The 23,169-nt window shown below is 41.2% G+C and overlaps 1 protein-coding gene across 1 annotated transcript in view; it reads left to right on the forward strand.

Moving 5' to 3' along the window:
* The window catches only part of LOC144590439 (coiled-coil domain-containing protein 180-like), a 71,430-nt gene that overhangs the window by 40,082 nt on the left and 8,179 nt on the right, over window positions 1-23,169 (forward strand). The window contains exons 25-36 of the mRNA XM_078395053.1: window positions 1,177-1,321; window positions 3,361-3,477; window positions 4,963-5,061; window positions 5,678-5,764; window positions 9,088-9,266; window positions 10,443-10,510; window positions 12,288-12,378; window positions 14,379-14,453; window positions 18,375-18,441; window positions 20,686-20,830; window positions 22,180-22,340; window positions 22,786-22,923. Coding sequence (XP_078251179.1) covers window positions 1,177-1,321; window positions 3,361-3,477; window positions 4,963-5,061; window positions 5,678-5,764; window positions 9,088-9,266; window positions 10,443-10,510; window positions 12,288-12,378; window positions 14,379-14,453; window positions 18,375-18,441; window positions 20,686-20,830; window positions 22,180-22,340; window positions 22,786-22,923 — 1,372 coding nt within the window. The remainder of the gene's footprint in view (window positions 1-1,176; window positions 1,322-3,360; window positions 3,478-4,962; window positions 5,062-5,677; window positions 5,765-9,087; window positions 9,267-10,442; window positions 10,511-12,287; window positions 12,379-14,378; window positions 14,454-18,374; window positions 18,442-20,685; window positions 20,831-22,179; window positions 22,341-22,785; window positions 22,924-23,169) is intronic.

A 23,169-nucleotide genomic window follows, 5' to 3' on the forward strand; every position in this document is an offset into this window, starting at 1 on the left:
GAATTGCAAGATGGTATGCAGAAATGCGTAGTTGTATCCCATTAAAAAAAGCTACTTATAATCTGAGAAATAAATATGATTTCTTTTTGAAACTTTGGAACCCATTCACTTTAAAACTAGGATTAAGAATTGGAAATATTTAATTTTAGGATTGTTTTGATACCCCTAAAAAGAATTTAATAAGAAATTAGCCGGAAGTGTTTCCTTCTTGTCTCCAGGTTCCCTTCTTTCTTCTTTCTTTCTTTCTTTCCTTTTTTTATTTTTATTTCCTTATCTTGCTTCTTCTCCTTTTTCCTCTTTTTTCTAACTGGGGGGTGGGGGGGAGGGGGGTTGTGGGTGGGGAGATAATACAGAACAATACAGGTATAATCGAATTTAAAATGTATAATCGAATTTATAATGTAGGTACCATCGCGTACTATGAGTTCATACATGTATTTGTTTTGTTAAAATTTATATAAAATTAATTTTTTTTTAAAAAGAATGAAAGTGAAACACAACTCTGGAGCTATGCTTTTGAGGAAGATCTTTTGAAGTAAATAATTTAAGCTACTTTAAAGTGAATGAGAAAATCTTTGAGTGAATGAATCTTAGAATAATAGCAGTGCAGAAAGAGGCCATTCGGCCCATTGTGTCCAGGCTTGGTATCTCCAAGAGCAATTCACTTGTTCCACACCTTCTGCCCATATATTTGCAAATGTTTATGACTACATATCCATTTCTCTCTTGAAGACTATAATGGGACTTACCTCCACTGCTTCTGCAGGTGTTTCATTCGAGATTCCAACCACACACTGCATTTAAAAATAGGTTTTCATCATGTTTCATTATTAGTTCCATTATCCTTCATTTTATACCAGTGACCTCTACCCTCAACCCCTCTAATGGGTACAGCCTCCCACTATACATTGTATTTAGACTCCTCGCCATTACATAAACATATCACATCTCTCCACTGTCTTCTTTTGTCCAAAAGAAAATAATCCCAGCTCCTTGTGGCTGTGATTATTTCAACCCAAGAACCATTTTCGTTAATCTACTCTGATCCCTTTCCAATGCTTGACAAACTGAGTACATTGGGATTGCTCTACCAAAAAGGCACAGGATTGCGGGACTTAAACATCTTTCTATTGCTAAAAAAATGCTTCAGTTACTATGTAATGCTCGAACCTCTAGGTTATTCACAGAAGGTGGCAACTTTACAGCGACAGAAATTGACACATACCGACAGAAAGTGGAGCAGACAGCCTCAAATCTTGCCAAAATAGAAGGGACAATTATGGTCGACCTGGAAGTAATGGAGACCCTATCCATGCAACAGGTGTGAACTCAATATCAAAATAGTTAAGACATTTCATTTATTTTAAATTAAAATTTGCCTGGAAGTATAGTTTAATATTGGATGTGCCTGCAGAGCTGGATTGGATCTATGGAGTCAAGCCTCATTACTTGATAGAGCCTGAATATTTTTATAATTTGCAATTGACATCAAAAGAATGGTCATTTACATGAATTGTCCAACCTTATGTTTGAGAACTGTAGACACTGAAAATCTGTAATGAAACCAGAAAACATTTTAGAAGGATGAGGGGGGGGGGACCTCGTTGAATCTTGGCTGGATAGTGCTGATGTAGAGTAGATGTTTCCACTGGTGGGAGAGTCTAGGACCAGAGAGCACAGTCTCAGAATAAAGTTACGTTCTTTTAGAAAGGAGATGAGGAGGAATTTCTTTAGGTCAGAGGGTTATGAATCTGAAGAATTCTTTGCCACAAACGGCTGTGGAGGCCAAATCATTAGGTATTTTTAAAGCAGAGATTAACAGGTTTTTGATTAATAAGGGTGTCAAAGTTGACAGGGAGAAGGCAGGAGAATGGAGTTGATAGGGAAAAATAGATCAGCCATGATTGAATGGAGGCGTAGACTCAACGGGCCGAATGGCCTAATTCTGCTCCGATGATGTAGGAAACACTCAGCAGGCTGGGCAACATCTACAGAAAGAGAAACATTCAAGATTTCAATCCGAGATCCTTTATCAGAGCCAGCTAACATTTCTTTGGTTTGTACATGGATGTGTGGAGCTGATCCCGATGCCGCCCAGAGTACAGCGTCTCAGCAACAGTGGGAGAGCCACCGCCGTCTACCACTGCACATCCCCGCATACGCAGGGGGAGTGGGGGAGGAGAGGGTGCTGCACCAATGCAGGAGTGGTTTGGCCCCAACGGGTCTACTTGGTCTAATATATATATATATAAATAGATTTAGTATGTTCCCGAACTACAGCCAAAACGGTACACGATAGGGCAACAATTTGAGCACCACCTTAATCACCATTGTCTTGTGGTTCAAATGGTTGTTATATTTTTTAAGTTTTTATCTTTTTAAATTTAAAAAATCACCTTTTTAAAGTTGAAAAAATCACGTTTCCATTTTCCCTTGGCGTCACCCGTGTTCAACGTCACAATGGGACCCGCCCAAGTGATGGGAATGGTGGACAATGAGGGGGGGAGGGGGGGGGGCGAGGAGAGCTCTCTTGCTGCTGGCCGCAGGAGAGGTTTGTGCAGAGGGTTGCCGGGCCCGCAGGAGAGATTTGGACCCACTGGGTCCACCCCCGTCTAGTGAAGAATAAAATCAAAACCTGTCAAAAATTAAAATATTGTTAAAATAATATACACAAAGTTTAACAAGTTTCTACGACCAGTTATTTGTCCACTTATTGTCAATGTGTGTCCAGTTATTGTTAGAAACAATCTCCCAAAGTCATTCCTTGCAGTCGTTATCTATGGCAAAATATGACATTGCCTCTAATTTAACAGTTCACATGAAGATACTGCATTAGCTGCTGTACATTAAATAATTATGTCCCAGCTGCTGTAATGACCACCAGTAAGCTACTTAAGCTACTTAACTGCCTGAATTATTCATTACATTTTATTTTTTTAACTTGAGTAGTCTTTTTGCAATAAAAACGGATAATTTAAAATGGAAGAGCATAAAAATTAAAATTGTAACTATTTGAAAATCTTTTTTTTTTCATTTTTGGACGTGCTTGTTCGATGTACCGACACGTACCATAACAAAAAATTGGCTCATAAGGATGGGAAATCAATAAGACAGCAGCAATAAAAGGAAAAGTTACTAATGCAAACAATGCGTAGCAGGCCTGTTATTATCTGGCAGAGACAGATTGGATAAAAGCGAAGCTTCTAACAACTGCAGACTTCCTTCAAATCAAAATTAAGGGCAGATTGAAATCACTATACACCCATCAAATTATCAATATGACATGACAAAGAATGGATAAAGAAATGTGAGTCACAGCATGTTATTGAATGTTGATACTTTTGTTTATTCTTTCACAAGTCATTTGAGGTGGTCAAAGAGGTTGAAGACAGGTTTACACGTTACACCTCCGATATGATCTTCATTGAGAAGATTAAACGATTTCTGACGAACACTCAAACAAGAATCAAAAGTGCGGTAAGAAAATCTTTCTGAGTAACTGACTCAGTGAAGTATGGGCATTGCACAATCCAAGTACAAATTCAATTCATTTCTTCTTCTTTCTTCTTCATATGTCAACTACAACAGTCAAAAGTGGCAGTTGGTGCTTCAGAGTGCGTAGTTGACGCTTTGCTGCAAATTTTGTCAGTTCCGTAGAACTACCCAGGGTGGACGATGAGGACGTAAAGCAGCGCTCACCCCAATTCATTTCATAGTTCCAGATTTTAGCCATCCTCTGATTGAAAATATCCTTCCCTCCGCTCCCCTCTTATATCTCACCCTGAAACTTTTCCCCCCTGTGTTAGACACCTCTGGTATGGCAAAACCTTTTGAAAACTATCTTACAATTCATCACCTAATTTGCCCTTACCTATTCTGCTAGATGCAAACTCAGAATGTTCCAAGCCGATTTGTGATAACTTCTCATTCATAAATCCATTATGACTTTTTTACTTATGGTTTCCAACTTTTCTCCTACTTTTGTTAGGCTAACTGGTCTAAGTTAGAGAAGAAAGTCATCAGTACATGTCAGTCCAACCTTGCAGGTTAAATTGACAATGTTAGCAATAGGTCTGTACTGATAAAAACCTGAAGTCACTTTCAACTTTTCAATGGTTCTATATATTTCTCTTCCTACTTTCTTAAATAACAAAGTTATATTTCCTATCTTCCACCCTGGAACTATTCTGTAATCTATAAAATGCAAGAAACTGCAGGTGATGGAATCTTGAGCAAAATATAAAATGCTGGAGGAACTCAGTTTCATCAGAACTTGGTAAAAACCAAAGAGCTTGGCAAAAAGCTTAGAAGAACTTGCCAGTGGTTAACTGCTCGGCTGCATGTTTTGCCATTTGTGATATGCTGCATCCCATAGTTTGATCAATCTGCCTCAATTGAAAATAAAATTCAAATAATTATAATCCAAAACTACATTATGGGAATGGAGTACTGATGAAATAGCATCGACTTGAGATGTTAACACTGGTTTCCTCTCCATGCAGTCTGATCTGCTGATTAGCATTTTCCATATTTACACCTTTCCCTTGTGTCTTTCAATATACTTGGCTGAAAAACCCCAAATAATCTGAGATTTTAACTCTGGTACAAATTGTCATTTGCTAAAGATAATTCCACATTTTTACTAGTCTTACATGTATAATTGTTTCCAAAGTTCATTCGTGATCTACATCTTAGGCCATCTCCTCCGGTCCTAGATTCCCAACCAGCAGAAAGAGTTGATTTGCATTTGCTTTGAATTGCACTTAATACCTTGACCAAAGCTGAGGCTAGAAATCTGTATATACTGTCTGTATTTCCTGTGACTTTATTTTTAACAATTGCCGTTAAAAGTCTGCTTTATCGGTGCTTTATTAAATCGTGCAATCTAACTTGATGACCATTGTGATTATTGTGTGAAAACCGTGTTCTATTTTATTTTTAATTTATTTCATTATAATACAGGTCGCCAAAAGTAACCACCAGCTCCTAGGTATAGCCTCCCATCTTGAGCAGCTTGAAAAGAAAATAGATGCATGTGCCAAACCGAACCTGGACAAAGAAGTGAGTTTTATTTTGGAGACACAAGGACCAGCAGATGCTGGGATCTTAAACAAAACACAACGCAGGCCAGGCAGTGTCTGTAGAAGGAATGAATGTGTGCCGTTCCAGGTGGGATCCTTATTCAGACGAGTCTGCCGCACAGGTTTACCGTATAGGGTTAGATTCAGTTCTCATACATACTGCGTTTGGCACTGTTTTCCCAGAATGAGTCATGAAGATTAGCCACCTGCTAAATGTTGAAAGATTTAGCAGCACACTGAAAATCCAGATACTTCAAAATGAGTGAAAATTAAACAAGTGGAAAATCAAGAGAATGAAAAGCAATGAGGCTGAACAAAACAGGGATCCTTCCTCTCCACCAACTGCTGGTTGGCACTTTACTGCATGTTGTAAAGATTTGTAATACATTGGAACTGTTAGGAGCTACAATAGTAAATAGCAGCTAAATATATCAGGATTTAGGAAGAGGAAAAGGAAGGTAATATTTTAGAAAGGAAATTTGCAGGTTATCTGAGACCATCTGTTGCTAAGAATTCTAAGGCAGTACAGTGAATATTGATTTAACCTGTCAATGTTCTTTATTTTTACCCTCCTTACTCCATCCCACCCTTCACAGCATGTGTTGCCCAAGGATGTATATCGCTTTGCCAAAACTATCAAGGACCTAACAAAGAAATTGGCCATCGATCTCAACTGTCTGGGGGTGAGTATAATTGTGCAGTTTTACAACAACAAAAAAATCGTAAAATCCGATCCCTGTTTAGTTCAGCATCAAACTGCAGAGGACAGAGTGGCCCCATGTTCAGGCTTGGATTTGAGCTTTCACATGTTCTCCTGGAACTGAATGAAATCAGACTCCATGTCCCTGGTCAAATCCTCGACCAATGCCTCAAACAATGCAGACCGACCCAGTGCAGCAGTTGGTAGAGCTGTTGCCTCACAGAGCCAGAGACCCAGTTTAATCCTGACCTCGGGTGCTGTTTGCGTGGAGTGTGCACATTCTCCCTATGACCCCGTGGGTTTCCTCCAGGTGCTCCAGTTCTTCCCACATCCCATGGACATGCGGGGTTGTAGGTTAATTGGCCTCTGTATGTTGCCCCTTCAAATTAATACGAAAGTGGGATGACATAGAACTAGTGAACAGGTGATATCATTGTGATTATTGGTCGACATGGACTCGGTGGGTTCAAGTGCCTGTTTCTATGCTGTATCTTTCAATCCATCAATCAAAACACTGGAAGTCAGATATAATGAGGCGAAGAACCCTGATTGTTAGAGGAACAAGGGTACATCATTCACTCAGACACCATATACTGCTATTAAAATAGATCACGGTTGAATAATACCCTAACTCCATCCACTCACCAATGGCACTCATCGTTGGATGAGTACTTGATTAAGGTGCCAGAGACCACAGCTCAGTATCTTCATTTTTTTTACATCCTACAAATATTGAGAGAAGAACTTGCTTGAAGTGTTTGTTAGATGCCTTCCCTGACCTGACAATATTCAGGGATGCTTTATAGTTAAATGAATACCTGTGAAAAGATATCACGGTTATAAATCATCATGCAACCAAAGGGATGTTCCCTTCATCATCACTAAGAACATTTATGTTTGCATAAAAATATATAAATTTAGCAGTGTTTCTCAATAACGAGTAAAAGAGTTATTTGATATAATCTAATAGATTAAGAAATGTAATCTACTTCAGTGAAGGATTCAATGGTAACTGGCACGGACTTGGAGGGCCGAAAAGGCCTGTTTCCGGCTGTATATATATGATATGATATGATATGATAAATGTTTCTCTCAGTAAGAGTTTCCAAACATCAGGGTGTCATCAAATGTTAGGGGCATCATGCCCACGCATTTATGATTATCTAACTTTGATGTCAGAAAGAATTTTCCTGTTCTGGACAATATTGTAACAGTCTGCAAGCTCATGTCAGCTGGTTCCATTCATTCAAAAGAGAGCTGTTAGGGCTGATTTAGAAATCGCTCGAAATCAAAGGTCGGGACTGTAAAACAGTAATCAGGGCCAGGGTGATCTCCAAGATCATCTAATGGATGAGAAATTTCCCAGCTAGTTTCTCCCCCTCATATGTTGTGTTTGGGGAGGTTGGAAAATGCACATAGTGCTTTACACAAGACGTTAGAATTCCCTGCCAATCACTGTCCATACGTTTCTTGTGCCACTGGCTCAGTGCCCCCCAAAAATAATATCCTGATCTTTTTCTCTGCTAACTTTCCTGCTTCTTGTCGCCCAGAGCGTTTCTTTTGCTGCGTAGTTACAGCAGTAGCAGTGACAGTGTTTGCTGCTGGCTGGCTAACAATGTACTCTGGTTTCTGAGAACGTGACAATATTTACAAGGAAGCCTCTGAATATCCTATTACCTTCACAAATTAGTTATTTGCAGTAGATTTGAGGGCTGTGCCAGTTGTTAGAGTACTTGATCAGTACTTTGCAGGGTTTACCTCCTGCAAAAATCAAAAATCACCGGTTTGATCCAAGGATAGAATATAAAACAGAAAATCCAAGATGCATTATGTTGCAGTTGTACAAGATGTCGGTGAGGCTGCACTTGGAGTATCGTGTTCATTTGTGGTCATCCTACTCTACGAAAGATGTAATTGAAGCTGGAAAGAGCGCAGAGAAGGATTATAAGAATGTTGCCAGGACCTGACGGCCTGAACAATAGACAATAGGTGCAGGAGGAGGCCATTCGGCCCTTCAAGCCAGCACCGCCATTCAATGTGATCATGGCTGATCATTCTCAATCAGTACCCCATTCCTGCCTTCTCCCCATACCCCCTGACTCCGCTATCCTTAAGAGCTCTATCGAGCTCTCTCTTGAATGCATTCAGAGAATTGGCCTCCACTGCCTTCTGAGGCAGAGAATTCCACAGATTCACAACTCTCTGACTGAAAACGTTTTTCCTCATCTCAGTTCTAAATGGCCTACCCCTTATTCTTAAACTGTGGCCCCTTGTTCTGGACTCCCCCAACATTGGGAACATGTTTCCTGCCTCTAACGTGCCCAACCCCTTAATAATCTTATACGTTTCGATAAGTTCTCAAAACTATCGGGAGAGGCTAGGCAAGTTAGGACTTCATTCCATGGAATGCAGAAGGCTGAGGACTGGATTTACGATATGGGTGTATGATCCAGAGGAGTCTTTTACCCAGGGTACGTGAATCAAGAACAAGAAGGCATAGGTTTAAGATGAGAGGGGAAAGATGTAATAGGAACCCGAGAGGCATCTTTTTCACAAAGAGGGTGGTAGGTACTGTATATGGAATGAACTGATAAGAGGATGTAGTTGAGGCAGGGACAGTAACAGCATTTAAAGATATGTGGAGAGAAAAGATTTAGAGAGACATGTGACAAACACAGGCAAATGGGATTACCTTAGATGGAGCATCGTGGTCGGCATGGACAATGAGGGGCCGAAGGACCTGTTGCCGTGCTGCATGCATCTATAGCACAAAATGTGACCTTGGTAAAAAAGGCTGTATGATTGAAGTGCTGATTGCAATCATTATCAGCAGGACTTAGGACAGTGCAGTGTGAGTACACGTGAAAAGGTGAAAATATGTACATTTATTTAAATGGCTGTTGTGGAAAAATCATGTGCTGATATGCGCTGATGTTTTACTGTGAAGTTGTATTGAATGAGCGCAGGAAGTGAGGTAATCTCAGCTTTAAGAATTCATAAAAATACCTTATAGTATTTATGCAGAAGTATGAGTTTATTATTGATTTTTCTCTCTCTCCTAACCCCATTCTCCTGCTTCCCCCCCCCCCCCCCCCCCCCATAACCCCTGACACGCCTGTGGGGTAGGTTTTGTACACAGAAACTGGTAGGTGCCTGGGCATTATGGGCAAAAGGGCCAGTTCTTGTGCTGTACTGTTCTACAATTTCATGACTGAATCTGCGTGCCCAAATAATTTCACTATCAATCATTAGTTAACTAAACTGTTTAAACCCTTAGCTTATTTTCATTTTCTTTTCTTTTTGTAGGATCCAGTTGTAGTAGATGTCCCCCTCCAGGGACCAATTGCTACAGCCACCCGTGGTGAGTTTTCGAAACGAGAGAGTAAAGTAGGCTTCTTTGTGAGTGAGAATTTGTTGAATCCTGTCAGAACTGGAAGAAGTGCCGTTGACGATGTGGCTGTTGGCATCATCAAAGAAATGCTGCAGTAAGTGAAAATGGTTTCATCATTTCCCTGACACCAGCAGGCTATTTCACTGACACATATACTAGATGGTAGAGCAGAGCGCCTGAAAGGTACTACTACCCAATCCGCATTGTAAATGTAAGTCCTCTCAAGTAAATGTAGAATGCTGGGCATGTCTGTGTGCTAAATCTTTGAACAACATTACACAGCGCAACTCTGATGACAACCTGCACAACATAACATGTAACAGTGAGGAGGGCTGCCGAAGTATACAGTGTGATACAGACCAACAACAGAAATAGGCAACGAAATGGCAGAGTGTTTAACCTGTGCAAGTGTGAGGTTTGGTTTTAGTTTTTAGTTTAGAGATACAGCACGGAAACCGGCCCACCGAGTCCGCGCCGACCAATGATTAACACTATCCTACACACACACTAGGGACGATTTACACAAACACCAAGCCAATTAACCTACAAACCTGTACGTCTTTGGAGTGTGGGAAGAAACTGAAGATCTCTGAGAAAACCCACGCAGTCACGGGGAGAACGTACAAACTCCGAACCGACAGCTCCCGTAGTCGGGATGGAACCCGGGTCTCCAGCGCTGCAAGCACTGCAATGCAACAACTTCACCACTGCGCCACCGTGCCGCCCTTTGGGAGGTGTCCATTTTGGGATGTCGAATGTAAGGGGAAGGTATAAAATGATCAGGAAAAATGTAAGCATCGAAATTGAATTTCACCCACTTCAGGTGAACTAAATTGGTGTTATATTTTGCCCTGATGCTAAATCATGTGTTTTCAAACGATTTAGCAAGAACTCACTATAAAAAATCCAATTTAAAACCTGTGGGTCAAAAGGAACTGTTTCTGTGCTGTGCAATTCTGATGTGCATCGACGGATAGCAGCCACTAACTGAGCGTGCAGCTGCAAACTCATTTATGCACTATGCCTGACACATGGGTCAGCTTTCATCATGGCAGCCACGCTGGCTGCAGACTCTTCTCACTGCTTGTGAAATTTAGAGAAAAAATAATTATACGTTCAAGGATATTGAATGTAGTGTCCAAAACAGTGTTAGCATGTAAGAAGGGAAGGAGAAGTGGCTCATTCATACTGGCACAGGTACACTGAAACTGGTGTGATCTCCATTGAATATATGATAATTCTGTGTTGTATTGAAAATTTTAATCTGCAGATCTCATAGGTCAGAGGTAGTATCCGAAATAGTGCATGATGAAACTAGTGACCACGTTAAAGTTGGAGGTAAGGATTCAATGGTACTTTATTATCACAAGTACTTGGGCACAATGAAATTCCTCTTTTGCAGATAGATGCGCCATAGAAAGCAGTTTATCGGGACGCATCACAGCATGGTTTGGGAACAGCTCCATGCATGTCCGCGAGAAATTGTAGAGAATTGTGGACACAGCTCAGACCATCACACCAACCAACCTCCCTTTCATTGACTCCATTTACATCTCACGCTGCCTCGGCAAGACCAGCAGCATAATCAAGGACAAGTCGCAACCTGGCCACTCCCTCTTCTCCCCTCTCCCATCAGGCAAGGAGTATAGAAGTGAAAATGCACACTTCCAGATTCAGGGACAGTTTTTTCCCAGCTGTTAGCAGGCAACTGAACCATCAACAACTAGAGAGCAGTCCCGAACTGCTGTCAACTTCATTGGAGACCCCCAGACTATCTTTGATCAGACTTTCCTGGACTTTATCTTGCACTACATGTTATTCATGTTATTCCCTTTATCATGTATCTGTACACTGTGGATGGCTCAATTGTAATCATGTATTGTCTTTCCATTGACTGGTTAGCACGCAACAAAAGCTTTTTACTGCACCTCAATATATGTGATAATAAACTAAACTAAACTAAACTTAAAAACTGAATCCTTTGCATCTTCTCATCACCTCAAATAACAGTGTAAATTTATTCCTCTTTCCTTTTTAGTTGCTGAAAAATACAAAAATAGAGATGCTGCCATCAGTAATTTCAAATAGCAAATGATAAAGCAACATATATGGTCACTTCATGCCTGGGCTTGGGTAGGGGAGAACAAAATGAACCAGCTTTCTTTCGCTGCCTGAGTGGCTATTAGGAATGCGTTCAAACATCCTCATTCAACTATGCTGATACCGTATAAGTTAACATTAGGGAAATATGGATGGAATACATGGTTTCAATTCCACAGCACGAACCTTACCATTAAATAATCTAAACTTATAAATAAGTTTGATTTTCAAAACCAGTTTATTTTGCAGGTGTTTTTTGCTGTGGGATTTTAACTTATCAACTGCAGTCAACTGCACCTAAAAGTGTCAATCATGACACATTTTGTAGTTGATTGCTTTGATTTTTCAAACATATTTTGCTTCTTTTAAAATTTTCTTCCCATATCCTCTCTGCAAAAGATACTGGTAAAACAATTTTCAGGGTACCAGCAACTTCCACTATTTCACTCAACTGGCCCTTCTTCAGTAGCTACTCCAGACTCTTAACTTTACTGTCAGACCCATTGCTGCACAACTTCATCTTGGTCTTGCCCAACTAGTGCCTCGGAGAAGTCACTAAATTGTGATTGCAAATGGAAGCCCTGGATGAATTTTCTTCAGGAACATTAAGATCAAGTACAGTAATGTCCTTGTCATTGTGGATGGTGAGTTGAACTACAGATGCTGCCTGACCCTTTGAGTTCCACCAGCACTCTGTGGTTTCATCAAGATCATAGTGTCTGCTGGTTCTTGTGGCTCCAATCGAACTTGAATCTTTTTGATTCAGCAGTTCACCAGCTCAGACCTACATTATGCTTCTCAAACAAAGCTCACACATTTCACCACTGCGCTGCCTGAGTGGCTATCAGGAATGCGTTGAAACATCCTCATTCAAATATGCTTGACATTTTGATTTTTTAAATTTTGTTTTTCTATCTGTAGAATAGCAAATAACACTACCAAAAATATTAGAAGTGTGTGAAGCATTAGCTGTAGCTCCATAAAATATCACATTGTTTTTTATCCACTTTAACAGGATCTCAAATATCATTTTATTCTGGCTCCCAATATGGCCGCTCCTTTGCTGGATCTTCCAGAGGACAAAAGTCTGCCTCATCACCACCAAGGTCTGTGAATGTTTAAGACTATTACTTTTTACAAAGTTAAGTTCCAGGGCTGTTATGTGAGCGTGGTTTATTTTTTATGAATCTGTTCATTCATCTGGATTTGAGCAGAACCTATAAATTCAGGTTCAGGGAAGGACAAGGCTTGAATGCTGACGTAAATGCACTTTCTTTCCCTTCACGCTTGTCCTAGCATTAAAGAGTTTCTTCAGAAGGTGTCCTCACGCCTCACTGGAAATATCCTGTCCCTATTCCTGCGATTGGAACCAGGCACATCCCTTCTGAGACCTGCCAAAGCTCCAATTCTCTACAGAGGAGCGCCAGAACAAACTAATTTATCCCCCTGAGTGTTAGTTAACTTTGCTGAAAACACACGTGTATCACTGGGCACTGAAGACTTGTACAAGAAAAATCTTTGCTATGTGGATCCCAGGGGAAGTATCAAGACACTACTACTGTGCCTTACAAAGCCAAGTCTGCTCACTTTAAGGCCACACTCTACATGTATTCCTGCAAGTTTCCTTGTATAACCCTCATGCACCTCTGCCCACCTACATTCACCTCACCCAGTAAACTACCAATCCTGTCCCCCATCTTGTGTATTTTTAAACCAATGACAGAAAACATTTAGAGAAAATGAACAATCACCACATTTTAATGCTCCACTAATTGTTGCTGCGGTAGACTGCTGTGATTCCAGCAGCTCCATAGAGAGTCAGTTGAGCTTGGTTCAGCGCCATTGATGGAACCGCTGCTTAGCCATGATGTGTAAATGAGCGCATCAGAGGCGTGTGGGATGGATACTTCAGACTAAGCATTGAGTGCATAAGGTTTCTGCAGCATCACATTTAAACATGACTCACTACAACTACCCCATGTAATAGTTTCCTTCATACTGGCCCACAAGGTTTCTTTAGCTTTTTTAAAAAAAAAATGTAAACAGATGATTTTGTTCATCAACTCATTAAACACGTTGAAAATAAAGGTTTAGGCACAGCAACGACAGCACCTATCACAGGTCACAAACAAAAATATTGTACTTATCGGCAAACAGTGCAATAACACCTCCCACAGTGACAGTTTAGATTTCGCTCCCAGTCTTGATTTAAAAGTCATGGCTGCATCTTTGCCATTTACTGTCACCCAGAGCTGGGATTCTGTGGATAGATTTCTGGTCTCAGAAGATTCAAGAACCACTCCAGAGACAAGGCTAAAAATTTATGCTGATGCTTTAGTGCCCTTTGGAAGGAGTAGTTTGGAAGGAGTACTGGCGCATCTTTAGAATAAGACATTAAACCAAAGACCTGCTTTGTCTCCCAACTAAGTGTAAAAGATCCCAGTTTGCCATTTCAAAGAAACTTTCCACTAACCCTGGCCACCATTTATCCCTTGATCAGCTCTTGATCAGCTCTGTAAAAACAGATGATTAAGTTATTATTGGGCTTGTCAGACAGGTTGTCAGGCTTGGAGCATCTTATTCATTGTAGTATTGCCCTGTATCCATAGCTGGAAGAGAATGCAAGAGTCTCAGTTCCCTATAACTAATTTGTTTTCGATTCTGTTCTTTAGATTTGTTTGCATTATCTTTTATTCTTTGGTGGCGTTATGCATTTCCTAATATTCATGGAGTCAGTCAGCTTCACTTTCAGCAGCAGTGCAGCAGTTAGTGCTGCTAGCTCACAGCTCCACGGACCTGGGTTGGAGCTTGCATGTTCTCTCTGTCACCCCATGGGTTTCTCCTGCATGCTCCAGTTTCCTTCCACATGCCATAGGCATGCAGGAGGTTAAGTTGCTACTGTGCATTATCGCTAGTGTCAGTGGCTGGCAACATGGGGCATTGACAGCCATGTGAGAGAGAGGAGGGTACAGGGAAATAGAGGGGGAATGGAACTGACAGAATTGCTTTGCTTTGATCCAGCACAGACTCAGTGGGCCAAATTATCTTTTTCAGGGACATTGTATGTGATACATACAAACTTAAATGAGCATTTTTATCTTTCTAGTGCAATTAAATATTCTAAGCCAAACCGCTTTGATCCAAAGTATCAAGTTTTTGGTGAAACTGCAGAACCATCTGAGTAAGTAGATTCTCAGTTCAATTACTTTTCCGATGACTCTTCGCAAGTGTGTCCTTTCTTTTGTCAGAGATCATTAAAATGAGCCTTCCTGCAATGGTGAACGTTAACAAAGTAAGTATAGCTTGTGTAATCATAGCAACAACATCAACTCAGGAGGGTGCTCTCGGTGAGTGCTAGGGTCGTTTTGAACACTTTCTTGAGAATTTTCAGCGTGTCACACCTTTTTAGCACCTTTTTAGCACATTCACACGATATTGGCCTGATACCAGTTACATGTGGCAACAGCCAAGCCCCAGCAGTCAGCAGCTGGGCTCTCCCAGGTTCAGCTAAGCAGCCAGACAATCACGGGGATCAGCATGAGAAACAGCAGACTGCCACCAGCTCTGTTGGAGGATGTGATGGGAATAGTCACCCAAGAATACCTTTGTCAAAGAAAAACCTTATAGTTGTCAGTTCAGTTTAGTTTATTGTTACATGTACTGAGGTACGGTGAAAAGCTTTTGTTGCGTGCTATCCAGTCAGTAGAAAGACAATACATGATTACAATCGAGCCTTTTACAGTGTATTGATATATGATAAGGGAATAACGTTTAGTGCAAGGTAAAGCCAGCAAAGTCCAATTAAGGATAGTCCGAGGCTCACTAATGAGATAGATGGTAGTTCAGCACTGATCTCAGTCTGAAGAAGGGTCTCAACCCGAAATGTCACCCATTCCTTCGCTCCTGAGATGCTGCCTGACCTGCTGAGTTACTCCAGCATTTTGTGAATAAATATCTTCGATTTGTACCAGCATCTGCAGTTATTTTCTTACACTCTGGTTGTGGTGGGATGATTTAGTTGCCTGTAAACAGCTGGGGGAAAAATCTGTCCCTGAATGGTGGTGTGCATTTTCACACTTCTGTACCTTTTGTCTGATGGGAGAGGGGAAAAGAAGGATTGGCCAGGGTGCGACTCGTCCTTGATTATGCTGCTGGCCTTGCCGAGGCAGCGTGAGGTATAAATGTAGTCAATAGAAGGGAGATTGGTTTGTGTAATGGTCTGGACTGTTGGGTGAATATAAATTGAAAGTCAAATATCTTTTTAGCCATTAAATGAATCACCTTTATTATATTTATTACTTTGGTCTGAGATGTAAGTTAGTAACTACTAAATCTTTATAAATATTAGCTGAATGGTTTGAATTGGCGTCACTCGGTGGATGTTAAATGCCGTGTTTGTTTCTCGATCATGATGTGGGAAACCTCCGGTAGATTATTTTGTACGACCATGTCTGCCTTCTCTCCTCCTTCCCCACCCACCACCAACAGAAGTACAGCCACCTGAATCTCTATCATGTGAAGAATCAGTCTGAAGAAGGGTCCAGGCCCAACGCATCATCTGTCCATTCTCTCCACTGATGCTGCCGGACCTGTTGAGTATCTCCAGCACTTTGTGCTTTGCTCAAGACTGCAGCATCTGCAGTCTTTTGTATTCCAACCATAGTTGCTCATGTGTGATCACAGTTGGTTCCTGCGTTCAACCACCTGTGTTGCTGAACTGTTCACATGTGATAAGATGCACGTGGAGGGAGTATATCTCGGTGGCCATCCTGCCGCTGGGATGAACAAATACTGTGGTATTGTAGATACCAAAATGCTGGAGTACCCAGCGAGACAGGCAACATCTCTGGAGAGAAGGAATGGGTGATGTTTCGGGTCAAGACCCTTCTTCAGACTGATGGGATTGTAGACTGATTCAAGACTTGTTACCTGACAAAGTCCTGCCAGTGGCTGCACGTTGATGGAACTGATGGCCTTAACTGCTGATGAATATCACTTGCTTGTATTTAACCCTGAGAGCAACCGGCGATGTCTTGGACACGCGGCAAGGTAGCCATTGCTGCAAATCCCTGAGCCTGAGTGGCGAATCGGATGTGCTGGTTATTCTTGCAGGTGGAGTGCAAACGTTGTGCTTTATGTTTCCTGCTGTCCGATATCACACTGCTGATTCCACCTTCGCAGACTGATTGAAAGCTGCAACATCCATTTTTGAAAAATTATGATGGAATTACCTGCACCCAGAGAAATGTGGCCCAATGTGGAGGAAACTAGCCCCATTGCAGGAGAATGCAGAGGAATTTATAAAAGAAATACAACTTCTGCCTCTTTAAATTGATCCCAAAATCAGTGCTTTCTTTGTACAGATAAAGGTGCCAGAATGCCCGATTAATAAACATATGTGTCATGTACCTAGAAAACAAAATAATGACATTTAAGTTTTTAGAGGTGCCCATATGCCCTACCGTCTCTAAAAAACACAGCCCAAAATAATCTGATGTGCACTCTCAGAGGATGTGGCATCAATAGATGGCCAACTCTAATCCCATCTTCCACCCTAACCACCACATCCTATTTTCTGTCACCTTTAGAGGTGAAGTTGCTTCTGATGCTGGTTGTTATTGATTATCTGAAAAAAACCCAATCAATGTTGGCATTAAACATCAGCAGATAAAGCTCAGTTAGAGTCATGTGTGCATGAAACGACCTTGAACCTGGAAGCATTGCTCAGCAAGCAGGATCCCACAGCTGAATGTTTATTTAAGTACAGCTTCAGTGCCTCTGACGCTTCAAGTCTGGCTTCCTACCAGGTAGAAATAAAGCACTGCCGATGCTTGTTGATGCCAAAGATAGAAACAAAGTCATGGAGTAACTCAGCAGGTCAGGTAGGATCACTGGAGAAAAAGGTCAGGTGACGTTTCAAGTTGGGATCACGAGTCTGAAGAAGGGTCCCGAATCAAAATGTCACCCATCTTTTTTCTCCAGAGATAATGCCTGACCCGTTGAGTTACTCCAGCACTTTGTGTCTAGCCTTCCTAAGCAGGAAACATAGAAACATAGAAAAATAGGTGCAGGAGTAGGCCATTCAGTCCTTCAAGCCAGCACCGCCATTCAATATGATCATGGCTGATCATCTAAAATCAGTACCCCGTTCCTGCTTTTTTTCCCCATGTCCCTTGATTGCTTTAGCCTTATGAGCTGCTGTAAATCTAACTCTCTCTTGAAAACATCCAGTGAATTGGCCTCCACTGCCTTCTTTGGTGGAGAATTCCACAGATTCATAACTCTCTCGGTGAAAAAGTTTTTTCCTCATCTCAGTCCTAAATGGCCTACCCCTTATTCTTAAGCTGTGACCCTGGTTCTGGACTCCCTTAACATCAGGAACATTTTTCCTGCTTCTAGCCTGTCCAATCCTTGAAGAATTTTATATGTACTCCTAAAAGGACTCCTAACAGTTTCAGTTAAAATCCCCCCAAGATCTTAGCAGTCTCAAGGGAGAACAACTTTTCCCTTTCCATTCGACCCCTGTCTGTAGGTGCCTTTCCCATGACCTAAACAGCAGATGGTATGACATTGGTGAATCATCTCGACTCCTTTTAAAAGTTCCTTCCCCGTTTGCTCTCCTCAGCCATAATTGGTAATAAATGATCAAGGGTAATTTCTAGACGTATCATCTAATGAATGCCTGCAAACAGGTGGATCACTTCTGCCGGAGGACTCCTTTTAAAGCAATTTATCTCAAAAAGGGACTTGGAATAGGCTACCTTTAAAATATTTATGATAATCTAGGCAGTGGTTGGCAGGGAGACCAGTGGGTTTGAGGAATCTCGCACCACTACCACCTAGAATTCTTCAAAATGTCACAAAATGAGGGGTTATAGATGGTGTTATTCTGCCTGTGTTCCGTTACAGAGGGAGCGTGAGTAGTGGCAAATCCATGTCACTGCTTCCTTCCTTCAGTGGTTCAGATAGCATTAATGTCCATCGCCAACACGTGTTCCCAATGAGTCAGCTTAGTTCCAATGTTGGTCATGTGCACCTTGGCTCCAAAGAAATTCCAGTCCAATATATGAAACCTTAATGTAAACCAATTTGTCTTTTCCAGCTATTATAAAGAAACAATAACATACATTTTGTGGGAAAGTACCAATGCCTTACTGGCAGTGGCTGAGGTAAGTAATTTGTTAGAGTTGAATATTTTACTATTACTATTATGTTTTATTATTATGTATATTAAAGTTAAAGCATTTGTCATAATTTCACATTTACATTGATCAGTTTAGGTGATGTGTGGTACTATTTTATTGGAGTAATAGGATTGACTTTTAAGCCCCTCTAGCCTTTCCTATTAGTTTTTAAAGACATACCTTGCAACGTTCTTTACTTTCCTTTCTTCTGAAGATGCTGGCTCTGCTGGGGTATGGTTCCGCTGTGCTAACTTCGTTTCTGTACCTTACCTAAGTGGCTTTTCATACAATGGTCCATTGTGGACTTGAGTCTGAGTCACACTGAGCTTGATATTCAGGTGCTAAATAGGTTCTTAAGCTTGCAACACACCAAACAGCAAGTGTGTGCTCCTTGCAAGGCACAAGCACATCGTGCTCCTGCCACGTGATATTTGACAAACTGATAAGCATAAGTTCATAAGTGATAGGCGCAGACTTAGGCTATTCGGCCCATCGAGCCTATTCCACCATTTAATCATGGCTGATCTATCTTTCCCTCTCAGCTCCATTATCCTCCCTTCTCCCCATAACCTTTGACATCTTCACTAATCGAGAATCTGTCAATCTCCCCTTTAAAAATACCCAATGACTTGGTCTCCACAGCCCTCATCCTCTGAGTACCATATTCAAAATGGGTATTGTGGGTTGCACCTGCTGCATATGAGAGACAGTGGGGGAATGGTTGGTGAATACAGCAAGGGCCCAGGTGAAACAGTGTCCAAGTACAGCCAAACCACGAGGCTTTAAAGGGGCACTGCAGGTTGCCATCACAAACAAAAATGTTTTTTACAGTATTACCAGAACATGCAGCAATAGGTGTTGTAATGTTCCTTCGCACTCCATGTTAAAACCATGCTTCCAGCACCCATCTCAGTTCTCAGCTCATGTTTGTCATCTGCCTCCCTCATGACCAGCTTTCCCTTCCTTTTCCCTTAAGCAATTAATCAAAGGATGCTATGAGTCTGTGACTACCAGTGAATGATAGGTAATCTGTGACTACTATTCCAAGCCATTTTGCTAGTTGGATGCCTTCAGGTGCCCAGCAAATATGCACAACGCAGCAGTCCAGTATAATGATACCCAAACTGTTGGATGTAATACTTATCTGTTCAATTGCAGGGGTTGTTTCTTGCATCCAGTTTGAATAAATGGCAGTGGGTTATTTCACAATGGATATCACAGCAGAGGGTGATCTTTCATCTGCTTGGCAGGAATCTCTGAAGAGAATTCAGATTTTCTTCTTGCTTGCTCCCAGAAAAGCTAGTGCCAATTTATTATTATTTGCTCCCTGAAACCGCCGCCAAAGCTCAGGCAAAGGATTGACAATGAATTTGGTTAAGGATTACACAGGCAAAGAATCAGCAAACCGGTTAGGGAAGGTAGTTTTTAATTTTAATTATGCCATCAGATCCTGTGTCCGAACACACTCAAATGACATTACCTGAAACACTTCAGAGTTTGGGGCTTTTATTGACTCTGGATCATTTTTTGATGGAAATATTGCACATTCACTCAAAGGCAGAGGGTTGACCACCATAGATCTGATGCAGCAGGAAAATGTCAGCATGGAGGATTTGGTTGCGGGAATGAATAAAAAGTCGCAGAGAGCATAGCCAAGCTTTCCTGTTATGTGAGCGGCCCTGTTGAAAAGGAGAGTCAAGGAACTGCAGATGCTGGAATCTTGCATAGTACAAAAAGTGCTGGAGTAACTCAGTGGGTCAAGCAGCATCTCTGGAGGACCAGGATAGGCGATATTTCAAGTCAGGGACTCTTCTTCAACCTCATGGATAGCACAGATTCTGAAAATCAGATAAATATGCAAGGCAGAAGTTCCTTTCAGACTTTTAATAACATTGAAGTAGTACCCTGCATCACCCAAAGAAAGAATGCCTTTTAGTATCTGGTATATATATGCGAGTGGATCAGTTTAAATGGATGAAATGATGTCCTCGACAGTGTAACTCCACAGTTGTTGTTGTGGTACATTGTTAAGGAAGGCACAGACATGATGGACCAATCTCTCTTTATCAGTTTCTACATCATATTCTTATTAAGGTGGCCCAACTGCTTCATTTCATATGTCCCTCGACTCCTTTCCTCATACCTGCTGCCTTTTGGCTTTAACCTAACAAATTCTTAAGTATCATTAATCATGTTTCACCGTGTAATCCTTTTCTTTGCCTGTGAAAGGACTATTACAAAAAGAAAGAACGAGCTCTCGTCTGCAGGCCTGAGTACCTAAAGGAGACATTTGAACAATTCGCGGAAGAGGTGATTCAGAAGATGCTGTCATATCAAACTCAGGCAACTGACTATTACAATAACAGTCTGCAAGGTAACGGAACAGTACATTTTACCATGTAATTTCCATCATATGTGTAATTTCATAAAGTTTACAAAGAAATACATAGCAGAAAACTATGTGTCATTCTTTGAGTACATTTTGTTTTCTATTTGGTAATGTGTTCATAGTTTGTTTCAGTTCATTTTGTGGTGGCAGGAACAAGATGAGTAAAAGGGTACTTTTGTATTTTTTCTCTTCCCTGTCTTCTCTTCCTGAGGTTATTTTTTTGCTGGATTGTGTAGCTCAGTGGGTATTGATTCCATGTGTGCACCAATACTGAGGTTGGAAAATTATAAAAGCCTCTAACAGTATCAGGGCTGAGATCCATCATTCAGCCAAAACCAGTCATGTCACAGAATATCAGACTGAAGTAGGGTCTCGACCTGAAGCGTCACCCATTCCTTCCCTCCAGAGATGCTGAGTTACTCCAGCATTTTGTGTCTACCTTCGGTTTAAACCAGCATCTGTACATCCTTCCTGCACACTTTAGAACTAAATAGTTTTCAAATATTGTAAGTCAGCTTCTGTCTTCTTTGTCACACCCATTCAATTATTTTTACCGTAGTAAGTTAAAACATTTTCCTCATATTTTCCCACATTTATGCTGCTCTGTGCAGTTATGGTCAAAATTAGCTGCAAAGGCTTCCATCACTATCATTTCTGAAGTGCTAAAGTTTTCAGTCTCTAGTCTCTCCCTGGCATGTCTGTTCTCCATTGTCTGATCTAAGGCTGTTGGGATCAATGGCCATTGATCTGTCACCCACACACGGAAAAATAAAAAGGCCGCGGGAGTGAAAGAAAAGCAGAGGAGGTGCATCAAGTGGTCTCTCATGCTCACCCAATTCTCCATTAAAGTATAAAGGCAGCATTTCCATGGTAACTCTGTTTCTTGCTGACGATAATCACTGCAGTTATGATAGCATCCTCAGAAAAATGGCATAAGCAAAAGATCTGGGGAATGTACAGTGAACCTGTGAAAACTCCCCCTCACACCCTCCCCAAACAATTTTCTGACGTCTTCCAAGGCTTGGTCCAACACCCTTGGTCACAGTTTGTGGCAATCTGGCCAAATGGGATTACCTTAGAGAGGCGAGTTGGGCCGAAGGTTCTTTTTCCATGCTGTGTGACTCGATGACGCCGTCTCCCTACCTGACACTTTATTGAAAGCCCATTCATCACAAGCTCTGTAAATTTTTCTAGAGCTTTCTCCACACTTTGAAGAAGCAGATTAGGCCGGCCATGGATTGTTGCCACATCTCTCAAAGAAAGTGTTATAATATTTACTTTGTAGAGAAACATTGAAACCTTCCTTCAACCTCTGTTTTATTTTGTCCCCCCAGAGTTCAGAGAGCTGCTGCAGCTGTTTGAGCAGTTGCTCCCTGCTGTACCACATTTCCTGATTGAAGAAATCCTGAAGCATCACATGGAATTATTCACAAAGTCGATAGCAGAAAAACACTGCACATTCTGCAAGAAATACCAGCAATTAGAGAATACAAAGGTAGAAAGGCAAAATGGAAAATATATAAAAGTAGATAACTGCTTATTGTGCCTTTTCTGTTGCTGCAGATGGCTTGTGACGACCCACACTCCTCAAAATCTTTCCACAACACCACCTTCTTCAGACATTAAGATTGTTGTAACACCTCACCCCAGGCATCCTCACAGCATACACACATGTACAATGGATGGTCATCTTGCTGTAAATACTTCAACTAAAAGCTAAGCTGAGGATGTGTAGAAGCACAGAGCTTTTTCCATCATGATCTTTAATATGCTTACATTTCTGATTTCACTCTGTGTGCACTTAGTTTAGCAGGCTTTAAATCTATTTTTGCCACATTGTCACAAAAAATAGTTAACATGTAAACTAGACTGCATCATAGGCTGGATGAAGGGGCTAAGCCCTGAATGCATACTTGCTTTATTCTATTTATTTCCATTAGGCTCAGAACAAACAGAAGCTGAGGCCAATTCTGGGTCATCCCAACAATCTCGAGAAGCTGAAGAGTTTGTGCGAAGAGGAGGAAGAACGTCAAGGCACTGAATCCACAGAGATCATGTCTAATGGAGAGAAACTCAAGGCAAGAAGACAATTGAGCATTACCAAAACCAGATAGGCCATTTACAGTCTTAAATCATTTGCTGTTTTTGGATGTTTCTCTAGAAGAGATCTAGTGAAAGATCCTAACTTTAGATCCAGTAAAGATCTAGATCTTAGTTCTTAACTGAGATTTAGTTACGAATGAAATCCCATTGTGAGGGGGTAAATAATAGATACACTCAGGGAGTCATAGAGATGCAGAGCATGGAAACAGGCTCTACGGCCC

This window comes from Rhinoraja longicauda, unplaced genomic scaffold, assembly GCF_053455715.1.
Source record: "Rhinoraja longicauda isolate Sanriku21f unplaced genomic scaffold, sRhiLon1.1 Scf000189, whole genome shotgun sequence".
Classification (NCBI taxonomy): Eukaryota; Metazoa; Chordata; class Chondrichthyes; order Rajiformes; family Arhynchobatidae; genus Rhinoraja; species Rhinoraja longicauda.